This window comes from Ctenocephalides felis, unplaced genomic scaffold (genome assembly GCF_003426905.1).
Source record: "Ctenocephalides felis isolate EL2017-DRISC unplaced genomic scaffold, ASM342690v1 CF-g0.4_SCAFFOLD_01886, whole genome shotgun sequence".
Lineage (NCBI taxonomy): Eukaryota > Metazoa > Arthropoda > Insecta > Siphonaptera > Pulicidae > Ctenocephalides > Ctenocephalides felis.
In genome coordinates, this window is record NW_020538040.1 from 177,619,415 (window position 1) to 177,646,467 (window position 27,053).

At 31.2% G+C, this 27,053-nt stretch overlaps 2 protein-coding genes and 1 long non-coding RNA gene across 3 annotated transcripts in view; 2 read left to right on the forward strand and 1 right to left on the reverse strand.

Moving 5' to 3' along the window:
- The window catches only part of LOC113378762 (polycomb group protein Psc-like), a 94,763-nt gene that overhangs the window by 45,347 nt on the left and 22,363 nt on the right, over window positions 1-27,053 (reverse strand). The window lies entirely within an intron of this gene.
- Window positions 11,397-21,625, forward strand: LOC113376310 (polycomb group protein Psc-like). The gene is made up of 6 exons (XM_026616215.1): window positions 11,397-11,404; window positions 14,431-14,777; window positions 17,047-17,167; window positions 17,265-17,429; window positions 17,657-17,885; window positions 17,997-21,625. The coding sequence occupies exons 1-6, from the start codon at window positions 11,397-11,399 to the stop codon at window positions 20,316-20,318; spliced, it is 3,192 nt and encodes a 1,063-aa protein (XP_026472000.1). The 3' UTR covers window positions 20,319-21,625.
- Window positions 26,564-26,965, forward strand: LOC113378763. Its single transcript, XR_003367219.1, has 2 exons — window positions 26,564-26,681; window positions 26,908-26,965. It is a non-coding gene; the product is annotated as an uncharacterized LOC113378763 (long non-coding RNA).

The following is a 27,053-nucleotide window of genomic DNA, read 5'->3' on the forward strand; positions in this document are numbered from 1 at the left end:
TTTTCATACGATACAATAAATCTGTCTTTATTCTTTATTTTTGGTCTCCCCTTAAATTAGTGGTTAAAGCTATGAGATTTCAATCAGGAGTTTCATAGTTGCTTGAAATTCCTGATTGAAATCTCATAGCTGTTGGGCAGCCTGATGTTAAGCAGTAGTGACATAGATTTCACTTGAAAATATAAATAGCAATACGTTATCAAGGGATGATAGCACTTTCTCGTCATTGTTGTCATAAAATTCTAAACCAATAAAAAGATCAGTATTGTAATTGTAATGATAAATTCATCACATAGAGTTATGGCAACGTTTATAAAAAAATCCACGTTTTTTTAGAAGTCAGGAAAAACTTCATAGGACTGATAATATTTGAAATTAAATCCTCAAACCTAATAAAGTCTATTTAATTATTTATTAACCTTGTCTTTCTTTATTTAACCATTTTTATTATTTTCATGTGACAATATTCGATTAATGAATCCGACAACAGAATTTTGACGGAATCATAGAAGTAATTCGGTGAATTTTAATCGAATTCCATAAATTTGCTTCTTGAATAGATTATTTATGGGTATTTCGCGTGTAGCGAGGTGAAGATTCTTGACGCTACATTTACAGCAAGAAATAATTGAAAATTAATTGACCAAGACGGATATCTGGGTAATAACGTATTGAACCCATTTCTTTATACTAACACAGTGTAATTTGCATTCTATGTAAAATAAAGTCGTTATTTAATACAATATGTGCATTATGATGCACTTTATATAAGTCTTTTATTGAGAAAAAAACGAGTTTGCCTTAGGACACACAACTTCATTAATTCTTCAGCTCTATCCCTTTATCTTTATTAATTTTCTACAAATATTTAATTATATAAGTATTGATCGATAAGTTAACAATCGAATAAATTTTATTTTTATTAATTATTTTATTTTTATTACATCATTAACTATTGTGCCTGAATATGCTTATTATTATGAGTCCATATTAAAATCTTCTAAAATTAGTAGCAACGTATTATAAGTTTCCTTCTAATTCTTGCAAGCCTTACTGGACTGCCGATCGTAAATCTTTTATATTATTAATTGTTTTTAATAAACAAGTATCAACATCATGTTCATTCGTGATATCGTCCAAAGAGTCACATATCAACAATTGATGATTGGCCGATATCGATTTCACAAATACGTCGTAATAAAATATCAATGCTCGAAGTTTTTGCATTCGAGGCACCATTTTATTTTGATTGATAAATTGCTGCTTTTGTTGATTTTGCATTTTTATACTAAAATTTTGCTATTCAATCAAAATTCTGGATGTCAATATTTTCCTCGTTATTTAAACTAAAATCAAACTTTTTTTGTAACACCCACCATTATCTAAAAAACGGTAAATTTTTAACGGTTTCCACCTACTAAAATATTTTAAAGTTGAGGAAAAAATGTGTGAATCAGTCAACGGCTACATTGTCAAATTTTAAACAAACAATATTCCACGTTGGTTTGTAAGCCAACAAAGAGCTTATATAAGTGATAAGTATTGATATCAAATTCACAAATTATTTTATTCCAAATTAAAAAAAAGTTCGATCTTTTTGCCCTTTAGTTGTCCCTTTTTACCCCGCATGTGGGGTGACAAATTTCTACAATGATTAAGTAGCTGCTAGTTTTACTGTTAGTTACATAAAGTTCAGTAGTTACATCAAGTCCGATAGTTGTTTGTTTGATATTTGGTTTTCACAAAATAATTGCTCAAAGTCGACGAAGAAACTCTGTTGAAAATATAAAATATCAAATTCTTTTACATTTTTATCAACGTTAATTTATTCGGTTAATTAGATTTCCATCCGCCGACGTCTTTCCATCGAAGTGCAGACGACAAGAGAGAGATTTTCAGATTGATTGACTGACTGGTGAATATTAATATTATGTAAATATGCGCGTGCGATAATGTTATGTGTAACGATCGTAAATCAAAATTTGTTTTAATATCCACACATTGGTGCATTGCACGAAGTCGTCTGGCAATAAATGCATTATAAATGATAGACATTACAGCGCGTTAGGAAATAGAAACTGGTAATTAAATTACTGTACTGTATGCGAGATGTGAGACGCATCAGTGGCGGATTTCCTACACAGGCGCGTTTCAGGATGAATTCTTTTTTTTTTTTTTGAAAGACTACTTGCACGATTTTAATAAAGGATTGTGAATTGATAAAAAACTTTATTATTGAAAATTTCGAGTGAAAAAACTTAAAAAGCCATGATTTTTGCTAATGCATATTTGTTATTTGCGCAAGCTTCAAGATGTGAGAGAGAAACATTTAAACTTAAATGTGAGTGAAATTCGTTAGCCTTTACCGTGTTATTTTTAAGTTTATTATTTTACTCGAAATTTTTCAATAAAATTCTCAAGTATTTTCCATTTTACAATCCTGTTTTAAATGCACTAACTTTTGATGAAACTTGCCAACATATTTTAGTACTTTTTTTCTAAAGTAGAACCTCTCAAAGTTGACGAATTTTATTGACGGAGTTTATCGTTGACTAAATTCATAGTTGAACAAAAAGTCTTAATTCTTAAAAAACTTGGAGCAATTGTGTTATAATTGTTTACTATGGTCCTAGAAATGATCACTATTACTAAAAAAATGGTCATAATTTTACCAAAGCTCTAGGTTGCACTAAAAAGTTAATATTTTCCAAACAACATCAGGTAGTTTTTTTTCGAAATGTTTTTCGTGGCAGGTCAATACTATCATCCGTTTTGGCTTGGCCTTAAGGCCTAGGACAACCTGTATATATATGTGCAAAAGAACCCCGTTAAGACAATTTTCCAGAGACTGGATCAAATTGTATGAAACATTTATACTTTATAAATGTAAATTTTAAATCCCACTCGATTTTATAAAGATTTTATATTTCTGTGAAAATTAGAATCTGGAATCGGCTTTGGAAATAATCAAAATTATTAATAAAAATAAAATAAAGTTAAAACTTCTAGAGATTTTCAAAATAAATGCTTGTGAAAAAATGCCTGGAATAGCAAAAGAAAATAATTGTTTTATAAGATGTATTGTTAATTTTAATTTTAAGTTATATTCAACAGTTTTTTATATATAACCTCTCTGAAAGCTTACACGTGTATGGGGTATAAAGGATCAATTGAACCTTTACCCTGGCAAAGGTGTAACAATAAAAAATAGTAAATGAAAAAGTAAATGATGTTAAAAAAGCAATTTTACAAGAGATAAATTAAATAAATAGTTATTCCAGCTCTGCAGATAAATATTTCTACCCCCCCCCCCATGGGGTAATGGGGTAAAAAAAACAGGTGTCAAATTTTGGAAAAAAACAGCAAAAAGTACCTTTCTACAATGATGAATTAGCTGGCAATTTTAATGAGCATAGTCAAATAGTTGTTTACTTGACATGTATTATTTGTTGTGATATTGTCGGTTTGGTTTTAACAATAATGCTCAAAATCTAATTGGACCTTCATGCCCCACACCAATTCTATTATTATTTGGATTCATAAACCTACAATCATCTATTTATTTTTACTGCTTAATACGCCCTTTCCGTAATTTCTTTAATTTTTCGTTTGCTATAAAAATAAGTGAGCTTATAAAATAATCATTTCTCTTTCGCATTATATTTATTAAGAATGCCTTTCTCTAAGTGTGCTTGTTATCGGTGTTATGAAATTTGGCCCCAATGGGCGTCACATTAACGTAACATTCCATTAGAATTGCCTCTGAGTGGGCAATGAAAGATGCTATAGGAGAAAATATGAAAAGCTCGCTTCCCCCAAACAGTTTAGTACAAATCTGCTCCGATAAATATCGTCACATTAACTTGAATACATTCCAAACGATGTCGATTCCAAATTATGATTTCTAGAATAAATCGGCGCTTTTTTTATAAAGAATAATTAACGGTACATTTATTTTTTATACTTGCCTAATAAGGTTTAATTATTCTATAATTAAGATCGAGCTTATTTTGTTAAGAAGATTAAGAGATGTTGAAGTGATTAATTCCGGTGATTACGCGTTAATCTGCTCCTACGATTTTTTTTAAAACTTCTGTTTAATTAATGCTTTTCTTTTATATTTTTTATTCCAGTTCATGCCAACATATATTTGAATTGTGAGGGAATACATATATGAATTTCTTATTTCTTCACATTATTTTGTTTTCATAATTGTCATCATGTGGATGGCGTTTCAAAGGAAATATTATCCCCTCTGTTGAATACATGCTAATCCGCTCTTACGATATTTTGTTCAATAAATACTGTTTAACACTTTAATCGTCATGTCAGTCATATGTGTCTGACGCTTAGAAATTCTACATGTCAGTGTTATATGTGTATCATAAAAATAGTGTTTATCTAGGAATTTGGAAAAAAAAAATTCTTTGATACATCAAGTTTCCATGATACATTTTTAACTAAATCATCTAATGAAGTTACCACGGCGTATGCCAAAATTTTTCTGATTAAATTGGAGATTAACGCGTTAATTAAAGCATTCTTTTTATACTTTTTAGTTCGATTATTCAATTTGAACCTATACTTTGATCACATTTTTATAATTTTATAATTTGCTAATGATACATGTATATCGTTATTTTTTTTCGGTCAAAAGGACAATAACAAAATTTTTGCACTTTCTGGCGTATTATTGAAACCAATAATTAAATTTTTAAATAATTATTTGTTCGTATTGCAGAATTTTCTCAAATCGATTTCAATAACTATTTTCTTTCTAATTCTTCATTTATGTGGTCTTGACCATTTAATTGAATTTAATTTAAACTTGTACAACCACATTTAATTTTTTTGTATCGATTCTCATCAATATTTTATTTTATTATTATTCTAGTAATCATTACTATTTTACTGGTATAAATACATATATCCTTAATTTTAACAATTAGAAATGTACATAATATCTTTTAACTAAACTAAAAACCAAATGGTAATGTCCAGTGATATTATCTAATCAGGTATTGTCCAATGGGAGCGAACATTAAATCACGTGATCACGTTTTAAAGACATTTGTACCTCTTTTCTCCCCTTGGTGATTTGTGGTGATATTTAAAATAAACCCCTCTACCCCACCCAACATCACGTGCATTTTTAGTACCAAGAAAAATCGTAATTTTTTTTTTGGAATTTCGTGTTTTTTTAAATTCACGTACAAAATAAACATACGTATATTACTAGATTCTTTAGTGATTTTTTGTAAAATCCCCAATCCAACTTTTAAGGCTCACGTGAATAATAGACTGGCCCCAAGCAAGTTTTTCTTCAAACTCCTCTGTCCAGGTTATATGAGATTTGACACTATCTGGTTAGGGTTATTAGGGTTTTCTAATTTATTTTTGTACTTTGCTGCTACATAATCTGATTGTTTCTTGTACACTTTGCATATATAGATCATTGTAGACTGTTTTGTTGGTTACATTCCATGGTGAGTTTAGGATCACCCTGAAGATTTTTGTTTCTGCTCTCGGTATTAACCCTACTTTTGATTTGGAAGCAAGGCCTCATCCTAATCAGTGACGGATAAAATCACTTTATTTCATTTACTTATCAGTTTGATAAGAGCCTGAAATAGTATTTATTATTATTTATTAAGTCTTGTGAATAAATAAATAAATATTTATCTGTTTCGAATTTCTGACTTAGGGTATATGCATCCTTCGGCTCTGGTTTGTTCCTCATTGCTGAGGGTGGTATTAGCTTCGCTTTATTATGAGGGGTAGTGATTCTAAATGGAAGTTCTGAAACGCGCCACATACAGAGAGAGAGTTCTATCATAAGCGTATGCTAAATGAACATTCTATACACAGATGCAGATCTTCTCAGAGCCAAAATGCATTTGACGATCGTGATATTTGATCCATAATTCGATGATAAGATAAAGAAACTTATCCTTTTTAAGATAACTGTACGAAAACGCTAGTGGGAAGCTGCGACGAAATGCATCTGGAAATAATATATGTCTAAATTTTATATCCATGGGAATTTGTTCAGCCAATTTGATGAAATATAATACGATAAATACTTGTATTAACCATTTAGTTATTCTGTACATTTCGACACTATATGTTCTTGACTTGGAGACAAATTGTGAAAACCAAACCTATTATTAAATAATTTGTTCTTGTTACTAATTTTTTTTCAATAAAATTATGTGCATCCAATCCAAGAAACACAAATCCAAACAAAATTAAATAATAGAAATAGTTAGTTTATCAAAAGAACTTGCAGATAGATGACACACGTTGGGTGTCGAAACGTATAGATTAAAAAATACAAGTATTTTAACAATCTGGCTGAAAAAATCTCAAGAATATGTTTGAATGTCGAACAATAAACCTAGATAATTTTCTAAGTATTTCTAATTGAAATTGTTAAATTTCTCTATTTCTAGATCATTTCAATTAACTTCTATATGAAGTTTAAAGAACAAAATAAATTATCAAATTTCGAATCCAAATATGTAGATATCTTATATATGTCCTTCTACTTCAAATAATTGTCAATCAATAGTATATTTATTGTTTTTTTGTTACACAATTTCCTATTCGCTTAAATGTAAATCACCTGAAAATGATATGTTATTATAAATTGTTTTGACGTCAATGCAAAATTGTAGCACGCTTGTTTATTGTGAAACATTGGGATAATATTAGAACTGGTAATTTAGTATGTAAATGATCTAGAGACAGTAAAATTGATATAGATATAATACAATCACTGTCCTAAAATTATCACGATAAAATTTTGACAAGAAAGGAATATTCTTAAGTAAATTTTTAATTTTTCTATATAGAATATTCTTAAGTAAATTTTTAATTGTTCTATGTGTTTCGTTTGCAGTTTTTATATTAACTTAGTTTGTTCTCTTATTCACAAAATTTCATAAGTAAAATTTATAAGTATTTTCACAATATAAGTCTTTAGGTTTATCATTTACTATTAGTTTAACAAAAATAATATTCAATATATTATAGAGATTTCTCTAGTTTAATTTCGTATATAGTTATTTTGCTATTGAAATATTCAATTATTTTAATTGAATAATTAAATTATTATGTTTCTAGATTTTTTTTCGTTTAATTTAACATTAAAAATATTTATTTATTAGAGAGAATGCGTTCAAGTACAGAGAGTGGTCAAATACAGGGTGGCCCGATATGGCGGCGCGAGCAGCAAAGATTTTGAGGCGCTCGTACGCTAAAACTATTGATTTTACCAAAAAATGGTTTTTGAATGAAATATAGGAAATTTAGTCTAGTTTAATTCGTTTATAGATACTTTTATCGTAGAATGAGCCGGAAATGAGATATTGTGAAATAGCTGTGTTTTGACGCCATTTTTTAATATGGCGGAACCAGCGGCAAAAATTCGAGGTTGAAATTCGTAAAGACCACATCGTATTCTACCAAGTTTCAAAACTCCCTGAGCACTTTTCTGGCAATAGCAACTATTGCCAACTAGCTATTATAGCAACATACACGCATTGAAAAACTCTTGCGACAAAATATTCATTTTAGAATTTATGATTAAATAGCAACTTATAAGTATTTGTCGGATTCGGACACATATGGGGGCGTCCATTAATCACGTGAGGTTTTTAGGGGGAGGGGGGGGGGGTTTTGACTGGGTAAGATAGCACGTGTATTTATTTTTTAACTGATTTTTTTAAAAAGAGTCACACATTTGCAAAAAAAGAATCAAAAATTTTTGTTTTTTCACGAAACTAAAAGTACACGGGATGTTTGGTGGGGTAGGGGGGTAATTTTAAATATTACCACGTATCACCAAGGGGGAGGGGGGGTCCAAAAATTCTTAAAAACTAACTCACGCGATTAATGGACGCCCCCCATTCTGTTTGAAAAATAAATATGTAATTTTTAATATAATTATGATTTTGATTTATTTTCGGCGAAGGTTGAAGTATTCTTGTTTGAAATGTTATAGGCAATTGATAAACGTAACTTGTAAAAAATGTTTCATGTTACTCCTTTATCTCGATGTGTAATTCTCACCGTGATCTGCTAATCAAACCAATTATAAATTCAGCTCTCACGCTCTTAGTCAAAACATCTCTTTATCTCTTGCAGTATTTTATTAGCTTCATTATATAATCTTATTTGAAGTTCTCGAGTTTCGGTCCATATTCGATCGAGTTAGCGATGAATGTATGCAAAATGAGGAGTTTAAATGCGCCTGACGTTGACAAACGCCGCAAGCTTTAGTACGGTGTAGATGCGATACGCCCAGCAGTGCACCCGCGGCGTCATCCGAGTAAGTGGCGAACGCGAGCTTTTCATTAAATTTTAGGGACTCATGTCGATAGTGTCCTGATGATCTTAAATATAATTATTTTTTTATCCTGCATTGATTAAGGTATATATAATATATAGAAAATTTTATCGCCTGTAGGAAAGGTAGTCATTTCTCATAGGGTCCTAATTAAGGTGACCATACGTCCCGGATTGGCTGGGACAGTCCCGGCTTTTTCTAAAAGCATTATTTGTCCCGGTTTTAGGTGTTTTATCATTATTTTTGATATTTTTGATTTTGATTGCCAATATTTTTTTAAATACATTTTGACTAGAAAATTTGAACCGAAAAAATGTGCATATAAATTTTTATCTCATCAACCCCCCTCTCCTCCTCTCACACACATTATAATCCGCCCCGGATCTCAAAGATATGGTCACCTTAGTCCTCATGCCCTTAACTATAATTATTTTTCATTAAAATTTTTATCGCCTGTAAAACGCTTAAGAAAGGTAGTCAAATATTTTGTCTGTGACTTCGTAATTGTCTATTATCACATTTAATAATAAATTAATCATAAATATTATAATTAAATATGAATAATAATTAAACACTTAATTATTTTTATGTTAAATGAACATGCAAGACGCTTATGGCAGAATTTACTAACTGAGCTTGATTGTCGTTTACTATTTTTTTTCAGTTATTTGATATAATTCATACATCATTTATTTTAGTCACACAATTTTTCTGCTATGAGAGAACACAGCAATCCTATGACAAAACTACAATTTCAATTTTTCTATGACAAACTTACATAAAGATTTATAAATATGGACAAAATGACACAGTGGCCTTTTAATAAGTGGCTTTAAATAAGGCTATTTAATAATTGTCTAGTTTTAGTTACATTTTCGTGGCAGAATAACATGAAAAAAAACATAATCCCGATCTTGCCAGATGTTGAGCGTCATTGTCACAGTCTTGTCGCAGTAATCAGTTTAAACATGTTTCGCGCCTTGCAAAGTTTATTCTGCGCGTGTTTTTCTCATGTTTTTGAGAACCTATTCATTGAGATTTGCAATTTTTTCAATTAAAATCAATTAACTTATGCAAGTACTTACTTGCAACTTATGCAAGTACTGGTCATTTCGATCAGTTCTATTGCAATAATCAAGTGTTTAGTGGTACTTATACAACAATATCAACGATCAAAAAAAAATATATATTATGTTTCTAGACCTTTTTCGCTTATTTTAACATTGAAAACATTTATTTATTAGAGAGAATGTGTTCAAGTGGTCAAATACAGGGAGGCGAACGCGAGCTAGAAATTTAAATCTGTCAAAGTTGATTGCCTTTGAACTTCTTCTTCAAGTATGCAATAAATATTTGCTAAACAACAGACCAAAAAATCTATCGGTAAAAAGCATTTGTCGCATTTGCATTTGTTGCAAAACCCTCATTTTCAGTCCCTGGACAATCAGGGACAAAAAACCTGTACCTCTGGATTTTTGGCTATAGGAAAATCTGGGTTGCAAGGTGGAAATCCGAATGGCCATCTCTTGATACATCATCATATTCATTTCACGAATCAGAATTACTAAATAAATCATTTTTCAATATTTTATTTTGGGTTATTTTCAGTTATTATAAGCATTGTATAAAATTCTGTACATTTTTTTTGATAATTAGTAGGTAAAGTCACTTTTAGTATGTTTATTTTGAGTCACGTATTTTGATAAGAACAAGTTTTCAGTTTAGAACAAATTTTGTGAAAATAATTCTGGTTGTATTTTCTACATTTTTTTGTTTATGGCACCTTAATGATAAAAGCTTAAGAAAAGAGGCAAGGTAGTCAGGTATAAAATTTTTATCTATTATTTCTTGATGTTTACTATAACAAATACTTTTTTAATTAATACTTGATTATTTTTTGTAAATTGAATATGCAATGCATTTATAACAGTTGAACTTACTAATCGCTTATGTTGTTTTATTAATTAATTTTGGATTAGCAATTAAATCATCTCATATATAATACTGATAGGGTATTGATATTTGTATCTGATGAATATTTAAAAATGATTTCAATGAAATCGACTTTAAAACGCTTAAGAGGATGAAAGATTGTTAATCATAAATATTTTGTCTCTAATTTCTTAATGCCTGCTTTACATTCTGTAAATTGTCAAGTCACTCAAGACTCTATGCTCTTAATTTGTTTGCTAATATTTATGCACCAAGATTAACAATTAAATCATCTCATAATATAGATACGGTATTAAAATGTTCGTCTGATAGTTATAAAAAAATGATCCAGTTAAAAATCGCCTAGAAAACGCTTTAGAAGAGGCAAGGTCGTGTATCAATAACTAGTCGTTGAATTAACTAATTGCTCATGTAGTTTGCTAATTAATTCTTGTAAGCTGGGATTAGCAATTAAATCATCTTATTCATTTATATATATATATATATATATATATATATATATATATTCCTGGTTCGAATACGCACCTTACGTCTGGTATGCTGCCTCGTTCATATCCATCTTAGCGGGGCTGCTTAGCGGTCTAATTAATATCAAGAACACGTTCTGCCGTGTGTTTAAACTAAAGCACATATTATTATAAGAAATAGAAAACGCAAACAAACTGCCATTATCGCATATCATCTTGTGTATTTGTATATATTTGTGTATAACTCTGAGGCCGATTTGTCTTTGCTGCGGAGGGCGCTTAATGTGGCGCCAAATCACAAACGCGACCGCGTGGAACAATCCATGATGGATAATTGTTAGTCAATAGTTCTCAAACATTTGGTAAATAGTAATGCAATAGTAAAATAAAATTGTTGATAGATACTACATCTGATTTTCACATACTGGGAAAAATACTTGCCAACTCAGTATAAATAGTGTATTGCTATCAAAGTTTTACTTTCTGTCTATTGATCCAAGTTGTCTGTTTACAAACGTCTTAATTCGTTAAAAAAAATCCTACAACTTTTTTTTACGATGTAAATTCCTTCACATATTTCTCTTCCCACAATGTTAGTTATATTGAGAAGCTCTGAATATAGGGACATGGTGAAGTAATTAGTAGATATTAGATTCAGTTAGCATCTGGTTTTAGTTGAAGGAATACTTTAGCCTAAAGCAAATGCTTTCCATTTAGTATGTGTTTTATTAGTAATAAGACATAACTTATATTAGTACCTGCTACAAAATAAAAACGAAAGCTTTTAATGAGACATACAATATTGTCAAAAGCGTTTCTGGTATTTGTGGAAGGCAAGTTTTCTGAAAGCAGTAACTAGTATCGATAGTGCCTTAAAATTTTAAATGTATGATTTGGAACAACTTATATTTGGCGAATAGGAACCACATTTATTTATGGATACTTTTGCATACTTAGTAACTATTTGAAGGTACCAATTAGGCGATTGATTTTTCTATTATTATTTAAACAGCGATCAGAACTTTCAGGGTTCAGGGTTCTGTGATCAGTTTTGATGATAGGATTTAACTAACTTGGTTTTATAGATGATAACCTAACTAGTTCTCCCATCTCTATATTATTATTTTTTTATTATTACAATTTCTGCAATAGTCATAACTTTTTTTATTAATGCAGTAATTTTGAGTTAGAGGTATTTTGATATACTCCTGCTGCTTGACACCAGGCTGCTCTAGGCGGTTATCGAACCTGGGACCTCTGATTCGAATCCCATAGCTTTAATCACTTACCCCTGGACGAGTTCAATTGAATACAAAAAAATCCAACTCTGCTGATGAATATTTCTGACGAAGTGTTAGTGTTATCTTTGTGAAAAAGAGCCCACGAAATTTAAATTTTTAGCATTGGTTGAATATTATAACTATTATTTCGTAAAATACTTTTAAAATTAAAGATAAGGCATTGGATCTCTTTGTCACCTGGCTGTTCCTTTCAACTCGCCTATGGGGTAAAAAGGATCAGATGACAAATTTTTGAAAAATTGAAAAATGGAAGTACAGTGTGATTAAATTTTGTTATGAAGCTAAATAGAGAACATAAAGTCCCTTAAAATATAAAATTCACTTTTAAAAAATACAAATGTCTTCTTACATTAGAGGAATGACAATTCACTGTGCCTAACTAGCGTAACGAAGCTAGTTTCCTAATTGTTTATTTCGTTTTGAGAACTCAACTCAACTCAACTCTCTGTATACAAAACATTCATTTTACAGAAGAGTGTGATTCTTGATTTAATTTTGAAGTGAGCAAATGTAGAAACACTAATTCGAAAATATGTTTTGAAACGAACAGGTGATGATGAAGTAATAAAATTATATTTGATATAAGTTATTCACTGAATGCATGTTATGATTAAATTGAAAAATAGGGAAAATATTGCATTCGTATTCAATGCAACTGTACTAAAATATTTACTATATGCACTAATATAATAAATTTAAAAAAAAACTTCTTTAATCCTTATATTTTATAGATAGGGTAGGGTGGAGCACAAAAGTCCAATTGGACTTTGAGTAATTATATTGTAAAAATCAAACCAATTTTATAACAGCAAATACCACATATCAAACAAATAACTATAAATCAAATAAATAACAATAAAACTCTCAGCTAATTCATCATTAGTGAAATATGATTTTCTTGGTATTTTTGAGAACTTTGTCACCTGGTCTTTTTTTAACCCATAGGCAGGATAAAACTATTTACTTCGTCATAAATCTTGATCTGGTAGTTATTTCTGTTTGATTCATCATAATCGGACTGGTATAACAATTATTCTTTTCGAAAATACTGAAATGTTCACGTTTCGGGAGCACCGATCAACCGATTTGAATAATTCAAAAAGCATTTGATTCCTAATCATAGGAAGATGTACTGATTAGTTTTTGGCCAGCCGTTACGGAGATACAGAGCAAAGAGTGCAGAAAATACAAATCGAGTTTTTGAGAGAACGGAGTATCCGATTTGAATGATTCGTAAAACATTGCACTTGTATTGACATAAAAATTGATTAAATTTTTGCAAAGGCGGTTTCGTAGATCCAGAAAAAAGTTTTAACTAGTGGGGCGCATGGCATCGTGTCTTAATGCAAATTGCTAGAACTTCCCGTACCAAAAATTATTATTTTTTTAAAAAACGATTAACATTTTTTTTAAATTTTACTTCAAAAAAATTAGATTGTTGAGAAACTATAAATTTGACAAAAAATTACTTTTTTTTTGAAAAAAAAAAAATTTTTTTTGAAAAAAATTTTCTTTATCAAAATAAAGAACCTATCTGACCTATTTTGGAAAGTCTGAACTTTTTTTCAAAGCAAACGTGCTGCTTTAACAGCATAGAGACGAAATGTCAAAGCGCGTAAGCGCCGCGTCGCCGTCTAAAGGATAAACATTGGTTCAGAACCCATAGAAATGTAAACAAAATTTATACATATTGTTAAAATCTCTATAAAATATCTGATAATTTGATGTGCATAATGATCATTTTAGACCGCCAAATGGCATTTTTTTTTTACTTTTTTAATTAGATCTCCTAAACCGCTAGACCTGCCTTCATGAAAATGTGAACAATTCTTCATCTTGCTAAAATCGGACGCTCCGTTCTCTTAAAAACTTACCATTTTTGGCACTTTTTGCCCCGTATCTTTGGAACGTCTAGACCTGCCTTTGCCAAAAACTAATCAGCACGTCTCTTTATCAATACGAATCGAATGTTTTTTGAATTATTCAAATCGGTTTGCCCTATGGGAAGTTAAAAAATGTTATTTGGCGGTCGAAAATCAGATATTTTCGACAGTCTGGATTAACCAAGGTAAATGCGGATCAAAAACTTTCAAGAAATTCAGTTCAAGTTTTCAATATTTTCAAAAAAATTTAAAAAAATCTCAAAAATTTTAAGTTTTAAGAAAATAAGCATTTTCAAAAGAAGTATTTTTTTTATTTTTTTCTATTATATATTCAAAATTTTAAAAATGTTCAAAAAACCTAATTTTTTGTTTCTAAGCATTTAAAAATGTTTGACTATACCATGTACCACTAGTTTATGTAACTTAAATAAAATTGTTTTCATTTCAATTATTTAATGAATTTATTTCCTTTACAGGGATACGCTCGGCATGTACGCGTCGGCGGCGTCGGTTAATCGGGTCGGCGGTGCTGTCAGCTCCGGTCCGCAGGCGGGAGCAGTGGCGGCGGTCACACCAAGTGTCGCGAGTGCCTCCAGGAGCATCATGATGACGACCGGCGACGTTAGCGGCGAGGCGAGCGGCGCGGCCGGCGACGGGGCGGCCAGGCAACATCCCATTGCTCAGCGACCAATCGATCGCGTATTGATGGTGGCAGATAGCGAACCTAGGCCTAGGTTAAGCGATATTAATCGGGCACTCACTTGTGGCTATTGTAAAGGATATTTGATTAATGCGGTCAAGATTGAAGATTGTCATCATACATGTAAGTTGTTGTGCACCCTTGAGCTAACAACAAATATGTTGTGGATCCGTTACCAACAATTATGTTGCGTCACGCCAACGATGTCAACATTTATAATTAGGTTCTTCTGCTGCTAACATTTAAGCTTTTATCACTGTGAAAATATTTAATTAAACATTTGAAGACGTTTATTAACTTTTTTTACTTCATTATTCGGTTACACTTGATTACAACTTAATACACAATTAATATATTGAAGTGAAGACTGATGTGAAGTGATTGGAAACTAGATTAGGAATGAACGGTTGGTTTAGTCATCCTCTAGCTTTCATAATCTCTGATGATGACGTAACCATCCTTCTAGAAAATGTTCGTTAGGAATGATTCATTCTGTTTATTTGAGACGCAATTTGTGATTTTGTCGTCGAAGTAACCGTTACTGACTTGCATACAATGTTGCAAGGCTATAAGCTGTGAGTCAACAACATAGAGCCGCTCAGTGCACACTAACGACTAACTCCTATTTTTGAAAAAACTGAGATATTAGTGGGAAAGAACTTGGTATAATCATAACTTTTTATGATTATAATAATTTTCCAAAATAATAAAAATTGCCACTGTGAAACGAAATTTTTTTTTGACCACTTAATCCATAAGTCATTTATTTCAGAAGACATTTTGATTAACTCCATTCTGTAGTGTATATGTTCTGGTTGGGTTGGATTTCGGGTTTCAAATTCATGAATTACGAATAAGAACACAGAACTGTAGGGTGTTGTGGGTCTCGAAAAAAATTCATCTAGTATAAAAGACATCGAAGACGTTACAAACTTTGAAAAAATAACATACTAAAATTCGTGTACCCAGCAAAACAAGAATATTAAAACTGCCTAAAGTTTATTGAAACTTTTTCGAAGTACGGAAATAAGAGCTAACTTAATTAAAAATAAATTTCTGGTCGGTGAAAATAATTATTAATCTATTAACTCAAGATTTTGTTATTATTGAGTCACGTGCGAAAAAAAATCGAGACATAATTTTACCAGATAGTTGATACAATATAATAAAAACATTTAAGAAAAAAGAGCCATTGTAGCTAAGCCGAATGCTTCACTAAGATTTTTTATCTATTTTTTATTTATTTAGAACAATAAATCAATAACAGAAAAGTAACCATCACAGGGTGTCCAGAAAATTGGCCTAAAATGCGCTGAATTTAGAATAGAAAGGTCCAAACCAATGATATACAATTTAAGTGTGACTACAATGAAGATCCGAATTTTAAAAAAAAGTTTAAAATTTAAAAAAAGTTGAAAACTTGATTAACTCCACAAGTCATATCAAAACTTTAACTTTAATGATAATTATTTTCTCACTATTAATAGTTATGAATCTTATATACCGTTACATGCAAGCTATACGAGGTCTGTTCAAAAAGTACCCGGAATTTTCGTTTTTTCAAAAAAATATTTATTTATTCGTCTACATTAATGTGGTCCCCTTCAAAGTAGTCCCCCCCAGATATAATACACTTATGCCAGCGTTTTTTCCAATTTTCGAAGCACCCTTGATATTCACTTTTTGATATGTCCTTGAGCACTCTCAGCGATTTTCTTCAATCGAGGAAAACCGCCGTCCTTTCATGGGTCTCTTCAACTTTGGGAATAGGAAAAAGTCACACGGAGCCATATCTGGTGAATTTTTGCACTTTGCAACACTTTATTTCATTTTTTACGCAAAATTTAATACAAATTCTTTGACTTTTCAATTCTTCCATTGTAAAAATCGCCGAGCTCAGAAAAACACGTCGAACCTTAGCGACTACCACAGACAAAGTAAACAGTGAATATAGCTGAAAATTTCATCATACTTTAGGGGCATGTATACCAACACAATAAAAAAAAATTTTGACAATCAGACACTCCAGACCCGCGAAATTTAATTATTAGTAATTCCGGGTACTTTTTGAACACACCTCGTATATGTATTTATACGTTTTTACGAATATATTTTTCAATTTATATTATAACAGGAATTTTTAAAAGCAATATACATTACTTTATTGCTTTTCTCCACTTTCTGACTTTCGGAGTTAGTCGATGTGTGCACTGAACGGCAGTATATATTATATACTGCGTCTTTCATATTGACTGTTACATAGAATTTATAATATTATTTATAATTATTACAAAGGGGTGGATAGCACTACAAAGTATACAATATTCGGATTCAAACTGATTTCATACATTTTATTTTTTGTGAGTATTCAATTTTGATTTATTCTTTGCAGTTTGTCGTTCATGTATTGTTCAATACATAAAAAATGTGAACAAGCAATGTCCGACCTGTCTGTCGAGTGCATCAACTCAAAGTGATAAGCAGCAACCATATTTAGAATTGTCTAATCTGATGTAAGTTTTATTTTTAATTAATATTAATTATTTGACTATTATTATTATTATTATTATTATTATTGTGATTTGTTATAATTGAATTTTTAATTTTTAGACTGGACAGAGTCTTGCAAAGTTGTGTATACAAAATGGTTCCTGGACTGTACCGGCGGGAGCAACAAAGACAGGCAGAATTCTATAAGCAACATGGCCTTAGTAATACTTATTTGGCCAAAGTCGAAGATAATGTTCGATTCATCTGTCCAGATGAACTTATGAGGTTAGGTCTATTCTCATTTAAATGCATTTACCATACTTGCACATGTTATTTATTTTTTAAATTCTTTAAATTTATTGAGTTTTTAAAGTATCTGATAAGCATTGTATGGTAATCATTTTAAAGTATAGATATATAAAATAGAAAAGATATTGTTTAGAGCCAAATGTAATGTTTGAAAATTATAAATCTTTAATTTATTTTACCCGAATAATAATTTTCTTTTTCAGTCTTTCTGTGGAATATGAATCTACAGATGCTAGAATTGAGAATAAACCTAAAATGGAAAAACGGTATTTGCAATGTCCGGCTGCAGTAACGATAAACCATTTAGAAAAATTATTACGAAACAAATATAGCATCAGCCCTGCGATGTCTATTGAAATCAAATATAAGAAGCATTCTTTGAGCCATCAGCTATCATTGATGGACGTTGTTTACATTTACGGTTGGCAAAGGGTAAGTTGCATTTAAAGCTATGAATACTTTATTGCAATACTCAACAATAAAATACTAAAATTATTTACGTAACATTGTAAACATATTATGATATGAAATCGTTCTTTCCAGGATACACCCATGGAGTTTTCATATTCTATAGCTTGTGCTGCAGCCGAACCTGAAGATTCGGCAAGTTCTGATGCCGCACCTCCTTTAGTCACGACAAATTCTCAAGATACTGCTCCGAAACCAAAACTGGCGCCTCTGTTTAAGTCGCCTATGTCGCCCCAGCCTTCACCTCCCAGTCCTTCAGTCTCGTCACATATAAAACACAATAGAGATAATTCTTCTGGCAAGCAGCATCGAGATGTTTCACATTCAAAGCATCGTGAGGGCCCAGCTCGGATGATATACGATCCAGAAAACAAGCATATGCAACCGCGCGTCGAACTCACAGAGTACGCTGCCCGAATTGGTCTGACGGCGGTGAAAAATGGATCATCGCACTACGACTTTCGTGAGGAAAAAGCTGATCGACTGGACGAGGACCGCGTCGAATTTGCAAAGAAACGAGATAGAGAATGGGCCGCCCAAAAGCAACTCGACGAACGCCACCACGCCAAAGACGACACCAACACTCATAGGAAACGCAAGAAGGCGAAACATTCTAAGAACGAGGACAACCAATACAAACGACGGAAACTTCACGCTCAGATTACTTCACCCGAATCTCCCGAGGATGCTTTGAAAATGAAGGTCAAATTGACGCCGACACCAGAGACAAAACATAAGTACAAGTATCACATTGAACCGATTACGCCTCCACCAGCTGCTGATAAGCCAAACGTTACGACGAACTTAGTTGCCGAAAACAAAGATTTGTCGACAAAAGAAAAGTTGTTACAGATGCGAGCTGTTAGAAAGGACAAAGTCAGTAGTGTACTGCAATCAGCAAAACAGGAACCGGTTTCGCAGCCTGCTGTAAGCTTAAGTACATCGATGCCACTATTAGATAAAGCGCCTTTCCAGACAGCACCTGAGAAAACTCCGATGATTAAATTACCGCCACTTAAATTACCTACTAATAAATTAACATCAATAAAATCTCCACCTTTGAAGCTACCTCCAATAAAATTCAACACACTGAAATCACCGCCAATCAAAACTACAATTAGTAAAAGCTGTATACCGACACAATCGCCTCCGCTGAAAACATTAGTGGTGAAAACACCTACGGCTAGATCATCGCCTGTTAAGTCACCTGCACCAAGTTCCATGGACATTAAGTCGCCGAGTGAAGTACCTGTTAACAAACGAACTTTTCCGACAGCGGATAATAAATCTGAACAACCTCCAGTCAGTAAACCAAAATTAGATATCGAAGCTCCTAACTCTGTCTCGAAAGAAGTAACAACACCCAAACCCACAAATAGCGTAACGACGATATCAGAGCAAGTGCGTGAAATAGTACAAACTAAGCCAAATTCTGGGTCAAGTTCAATGGAGAAAGATAAAATTCAACAACCAATAGCAGAGCCAGTGAAGCCTGTTGAAGTTAAACCTGTTGCCAGTACTCCGGCAACGAATTCAATTGTTACCAAATCTACAGTTGTTACGACAACTCCTAAAGTGATCAGACCACCTCCCGCTACAATACCTTTGGTGCGAATAAAAAAATCTGTCGCTAAAACTGTTACGTTCTCGACAGCTGATAAAACTTTCACGACGAATGCAAAAATGCTGACGAGTTCCGCGTCGCTACAGAAACCGCCTGAGGCGAATAATCCGATGTGCGATAATATTGGAGCCTTGGATTTATCCGGAAAATCTAGTAGGAGTCCGACATCGGATGTGCGACCAACAAATTCTCCGTCTCCACCCGCAGCGAACAGAATGTTGAATGGCGTTGCAAAACATAAAAAGCCAACGGAAAATCCAATGTCAAATTTACAAATGCTTTCTGAATCGGCAGTGCAAATATTATCGCAAAGTAAGACGACAGTGTCGCGAATGCCGATCAAACAATCCATTCACAACACTGCTGTTCGACCTGCGATACCCCATGGTTTGCGCATACCACAGCTGACCACAAATCCTCAGTTGACTCATAAACAGCCAATTCACACGATATTAAAATTAAATGAAATCAAAGGTCTTCGCAACACAAGCCCGAGACCCCAGAACCAATCTATACGAAGCATACCTAATCCATCGGCGTTGAATTTTCGGCCTGCTCAAACCAAACCGCCAGTACAAGATGAAACTAAGAAAATACTGAATATTATGGATACTGTACCTTCTACCACATGCTCTATGTTATCAGATATTAAGAAAAATGAGAATCTTGCCAAAAATTTAAACTTAGAAAAAGTGACGGCCGAGCTCGCCGGCAGAGCATCGGAAGCGAACAAGTTACACAGTAAAAGTGCTTCTCAAATGACGACCCCTTAACATAATTGGTATAATTTGTCATTTTAAATTAAAATCAAAGACTTATTCCTTGCTGATTCGAAGAGAAAGTGATAATTTTTGAAAGAATTTAATTAGATCTGATATTAAAAACACGTGGTGTAAAGCATAGTTTGCGTGTGAGATACAAGGAATAGCAAACTTGCAGAAATTAGGACTACATAACTTACATTTTCTGATATTACGTAATTGATATTCATTGACTAATTTATGATAGGAAAATTTAATATAAAATGGTACTGTAAATGTAGGTAATTTATTACTATATCGGAAGATACTTTTGTTTGTACCATTTAAATTGGATAACTCAATATATGGAAAGTATAATTTAATTTTGCTTGTCACGCATATAGTGACATAACACATTATTTTGAGCACATTTAACCCTTTCGCTTCGAGTATGGTCCATGGGCGACATATTGTGTGTCGGCCTATGTTTCGAGATTTATCACTCATGAGTTTAACTATTAGAATTCTATTTTTTTATTGTAGTTTTTAGTTCGTTAGAAGCGTAATTTTTAATTTTTTAACATATTTTTATGGGAAAGGATTGAGAAATCTTAAAATATTTTGTTTTACCTGGTCTTTTCTGTTGCGCTACTGATCAGGTGACCATATTTTTTTTAAGTCAAAACCGGAACCGCTGTTTTTAGTTGAGCTAATCCGTGACGGAGAGGAGGGGATTTATGCTAAATAACCTAAATGTGATTTTAAAATAACCAATACCTTTTGAGGATACAATAAAAACAGTCTTTTTAATTGTATAAATTTTTTTATCAGAATTGCGGACTTTTAGTTAGAATTCAATTATATGTAATTAACCCGTCTTTAGAATTTTCTGATTCGGCAATTTTCTCATTCATAATGTAATGATTCATATTAAAACAAACTCGAGACATAAGGTGGAATTCCGGGACATTCCCGGCCAAACAGGGACGCATGATCACCTTTTTACTGATCGACACGCTGTACCGTACAGCAGCGTCACTCCTGCTGAAAACATTACCATAGCGAAAGGGTTAATAATGTTCAATAAAAATTAATAAAAGATTTGATAAGAAACCTGCATGCATTTTTTGTTTTAAATTGATTTTTTGGCTGAAGCATAACATCTTTACTCTTAAAAACATTAAGCATTCTGTAAAGACCTTTGTTCGCTCTTATCCGCAATGAGACACTTAGCCATATCTTATAATAGGCGAATGGGATCAATTAGTTCATATAAAATACTGGTATAATATAAAAATTCGAGATCGAGAACATTTCATGCAGGTTTTTTGAATAATTTTTGCTTTAACAAAGTTTACATATTTAGAGTAATACAAAATAGTTTCCTTTACTTATATGTAATAATAAAAATCCAAAGTACGTAATCTATGAATATGTTTTTATGAAAAATATTGAGAGATTGGATATGAAAAAGTAGGATAAACGTGCGTGTGGTGTTGTTGAGAAGTGATTGAATAACCTCTAAAATAATATAAATAAATGTGTTAATTTATTAAATTTACAAAATAGCGAGTAGAACCAGTGATTATTTAATAATTCATGTTGCGATAATAATTTATAATATAAGGATTTGTTTTCCCTTTTGTGGGTTAATAGCAAAAATAACCAGTGAACTAGATAGTGATAGTACAACGTTTTGATTTTCCTGATTTACTGAAAATGGTAAATGGAGAATATTATATAATATATGGTTAAACAATAATATTTTTTACCAATCTTTGATTGTAATATCTTTTGACAAAAAATATGCGAGTCAAAACGTTATTGTTATTTTTACCAAATATTCTGAACCGATAACGATATTGATCATGATTGGCCTATATTTGTCATATACGAGTATATCAAAATTTTCTTTGATAAGTATAACAAAGTTGTTTCTGTAATGATTATAGATTTTTCGATTCTATTTATTTCTGACAAACATTTTGATATTGTCTATTTGGCTGTTTATATACTTTATCGTGCATTTTTATCATGCTGCCATGTGTAGAACAAAACACTCTAATAAAGTTCATGCAAAATCTAGTTGTTTTAGCTCTAAGATAACATACATGTATATTGGGGACCAATATCCATAATATCTTCGAATTCAATTTGAAAATTACATTTCATTGTGTCAAGAATTACAAAAACATATTTTGTTTTTTTTTTAGCAAAACATTATTAATATATTAAGCACAAAGTGAAAAATAAAAATTTCGTTTATAAGGTGGGTCTTGAGAGAAATAAACTAAGAAAAATTTACGATAAAGTATTTCCAGTCGGGCTATCAAAAAAGGTCATCATAAACGAGGTAGACACAAAATATTTACCAAGGATAGAAATAAATTAATTAATCGAAATATCTATTCAATTTGGAAGTTGTATATATATATTTATATGTATATATATATATATATATATATATATATATAAATTTGAAAAGAATTGTTTTATGTTATGATGCATCTTATTATGGTTATCTTCATAATCTTCAAATTTGATGAAAATGACCATTAGACGATTGAAATGTGATTTTGTTGCAATTTTTTACTTTGAAACGCTTATGATGTAAAGTATTTTGATGTGAAGTGCTTCAGACGTGTTATTTCAGAAAAAGGATCATTTACAAACGATATAGTTTTCAGAATTATTTTATTTTATTAGAACCTGATTTTTTTTAAAAAAATTAGCCATATTGTAAAATGTTATATTCTATATCTGAATTGTATATTTGTATTCATAGTAATAAATGTGTTTATAGTTACTATTTATTAAAATCCTGAACTAGTTTGTAAGATGTATATCGAGCGTGGATATGTGCTACTAATTAAATTATGTGTATATTGTTTAATATTATATTGCTGAATAATGAGTATTAAATGTTTGTGAATATCTATTGTATAAAGTATAATATATAATTTGAATGGGGCTACATTAATTGGTTTTTGATATAAAATGTTGTTTCTTTTATAATAAAGTTAGGACGTGTATGAATAAAATATTTCATATCATAAATTATATTATTATACACTCAGCTACACAAGTTTTTTCACATCCACACATATAATGTGAAGATTCATAAATTTAATTGTATATTACAAAATCCACAATGTGTATTAAAAAATGTAAATATTTAATAAAATGGTCATTTTAAATATAGTACATATCCTCTCTTATTTTTTATGAGCACCGACAGGTAAAAATTGAGTTGGGCTATAATCAAACTATTAATTATAATGTTATATTATTCTAGTATCAATATTAAAAGATAAATCTACAAGCGAAGGGCATATTTATAATTAACTTCCCGTAGGTAATCGCAAAAAATCGAAAATGAAAATTTTTATATATCTACGTTTCAGAGGTTTCTGAACATTTTGCCATACCTTAGAAAAATGGATGTATGTGTGTGTGTTTGTGCGGATACAAATCTTCGTCGACGATTTTGGGAACACGGCTCAACCGATTTCAGTTATTCAAAAAACATTCGATTCCTATTGATAAGGAGACGATTCCTATTGATAAGCAGGTCTACATGTTTTGAATATTCGGGGCATAAAGTGCCAAAAACGGTATTTATATATATTTACTCAGTTTTTAAGAGAACGGAGCGTCCGATTTCAATACTTCAAAAAACATTTTACTTGTATTGACAAGATGAAGAACTGATTAAATTTTTGTGAAGGCAGATCTAGCGGTTTCGGATATCTAGTAAAAAAAGTAAAAAAACGCCATTTTGAGGTCAAAAATGATCATTAGACATATGCACATCAAATTATCAGATATTCTATGTAGATTTTAATAATGTGTATCAATTTTGTTTCCATTTCTATGGGTTTCGTATCATCGTTTGTCCGTTAGACGGCGACGCGGCGCTTACGCGCAGCGATGTTGCGTCTCTATGCAGTTAAAGCAGTGCCATTGCTTTGAAAAAAGTTTAAAATTTTCAAAGTATTTCAAACTGAAATAAAAACATTTTTTTTTCAAAAAATTATTATTTTTTTCAAAAAATTAAAATTTCTCAAAATCTATTTTTTTAAGTTTAAAACATATATATTTTTTTCTAATTTAATTTTTGGTGGAATTCCAGCAATTTGCCGATGCCATGCACCACTAGTTTTTCTGAACTGCTGTATTGGACTGTGAGCTTCCCAGTAGATATAAAAGTAGCTAATTTACGGACTAGTTACAACAACGATTACGATTTTTTATCATTATCAATAAAAATTTATTTAAAAATTAAAAGGTAGTCTATGAAAATTGAAAATTACATTAACATATTTGAATTCATAACAATTTTACTCGTTAGAGTAATATAAACGGTATAGACTGGTATAAAAGACACTAGTAGCGCCAGTGTTAATTAGTTTGTACTAATTTGCACTGTGCACATAGACAGTAATATAAGGTATTATGTTTACTTATCTATGTATATGACTGAGATTTTATTACAAATTGTCCTGACAGAGAATTGTGTTTTTGTAAGTATCCTAGGCGATAAGTCACGGGGAAATTCGTTTTCTGTTAAAATGAAGTTTTTTTAGCAAATATCGGACCAATTTTTATAAAAGAATCCGGCTGGAGCAGTTATTAATTGCAGTAATTAATGTATTTTGTTGGAAAGGTTTATTTGTTTAAAAAGTTATTTTTGCTATCTTCGATTTTCGTTTTCTATAGAAAAGCCTAATTCACTTTGCCCGATGTAATATTGTTTACAAAACTTGTTTCATCATTATGTTGAGATAATCTCTTTAAACATTTTTTTTTATTGAATCGCTGGTGGAATATAATGACTATTGTTGTATTCATATACATTTAAAAATTTTCAAAAGATTTTTTTATTTAATTTTTAATCTCGGTCCTATTTTCGTTTTTTTTATAATTATTATTTTGGCGTTGCAAAAAAGATTCCACGATTCGGTAGTGTGGTTGCGCCTTATGTATTTTGTTTTTTGATTTTTGTCCATATATTTATCACTTCATGTGTATTCTAAATCGATACTTGTTCTGCTGTGTAGAAATGTAGAGTGAAGTGAGTTGAATATTGCCCATGTATCGATAATTTTACATTGATTTCAATGTTGAATGTTTAACTTGCGAGAAATGCATTACATAATAATCACAATAATTATGTATTTTTCTAGCGTATAATAAAGAGTTTTGAAATTCATGAGTATACGTAAGCGTAAAGTGCAATTTATTGTGAGCGGCTTTCGACTGTGAAGTTGGTGTTACTGTCTCCGCAATCGATATATTTTTCGAGTTAGATAAAAGATTGCTGTTGATCTGGTAATACTGACACATAAGTTTCAATATGTGCATGTTGTTAACATTAGCAATGGCTTCAACTAAGTAATCTGAGCTTCAAGCGGTAAAAATCAACCGTCGCTATCCGATTGATTTTTGTTGTAAAGGCGTTTACATATAATCAGTCTTGTTTATTTTTTATGTATATCGGTTGTGAATGTGTACAATGTAAAAGTAAACAGTGTGTTGTGTATTATATTAAAGCTAAATAGAGACGCGTTGCATTTTGGGGTTTCTAGTAGTGTGTAGTGAAGAAATGTGTTGCAATGGCGGGTACAATTCTGAAGTGGAAAAATGTTGTTAACCCTACCGGGCCTCAACCTAGACCTCGCCATGGACACCGTGCTGTTGCTATTAAGGATCTTATGGTAGTTTTTGGCGGTGGAAATAATGGAATAGTTCGGGAATTACATGTTTATAATACAGGTAATACTTTGCTTACTGTTGCAATGGCGATGTATATTGTATTTTTTTTAAATGAGTTAGGTTATTATTAATATATTTATGTTATGAAAATTTAATTTCAATTAGTACGTTCTCATACTTGGATTTAGTCAAAATTGTGTAATATACGAGTTCAGGTGTATTAGATTTTGTTTTTGTCAAAAAGCAATATGGCTGCCAAGAAAGCCGACAGCTTTTAATACCGCTTTCATACGCTTTTATAAACATATTCGCTATTGTTTATATGACACGAAATGAAATTGTATTTATGACCGTGCGCAAATGACAGTATCGGATTATAAAATTAGTTACTTTATAGTAATACATAACTAAATTTATATAAAATTTTATTATTATAAAATTAAAAAAAATTTAAAAATTGATTATTGTTTTTGTGTTTTAAATCCTTTTGCTATGAACATAAAAATTTATCACATAACTTTTTCATACTTTAGCTACAAATCAATGGTTTGTCCCTGTAACAAAGGAGATGTTCCTCCTGGCTGTGCTGCCTATGGCTTTGTAGTAGATGGTACACGAATATTGGTATTTGGTGGCATGGTGGAGTATGGGAAATATTCTAACGAACTTTATGAATTACAGGTAAGAAAAATAGTGCAAAACCGTTATTTAGAAATGTAAATTTGTTGATGTCAATGCAAGTATTTCTGATCATTGTTAATAATTAAATACTAAGTTATAATTCATACTTTAGAGCTACTTTTATCTTTATTTAATAATAAATATTAACTATAAATTTATTATTGTGCAACATAAAAATGCAGATTTTTTGTTTTTGCTAGTAAGGCATTGTTTTTATACATTTAAGGCTTCACGTTGGGAATGGAGGCATTTAGAACCTATTACAAGGGACAGTTCAATACTACCACCCATGTCCAAGATTAGGTCATTCTTCCACACTTGTAGGAAATAAGGTTTATTTGTTTGGAGGCTTAGCCAATGATAGTGATGACC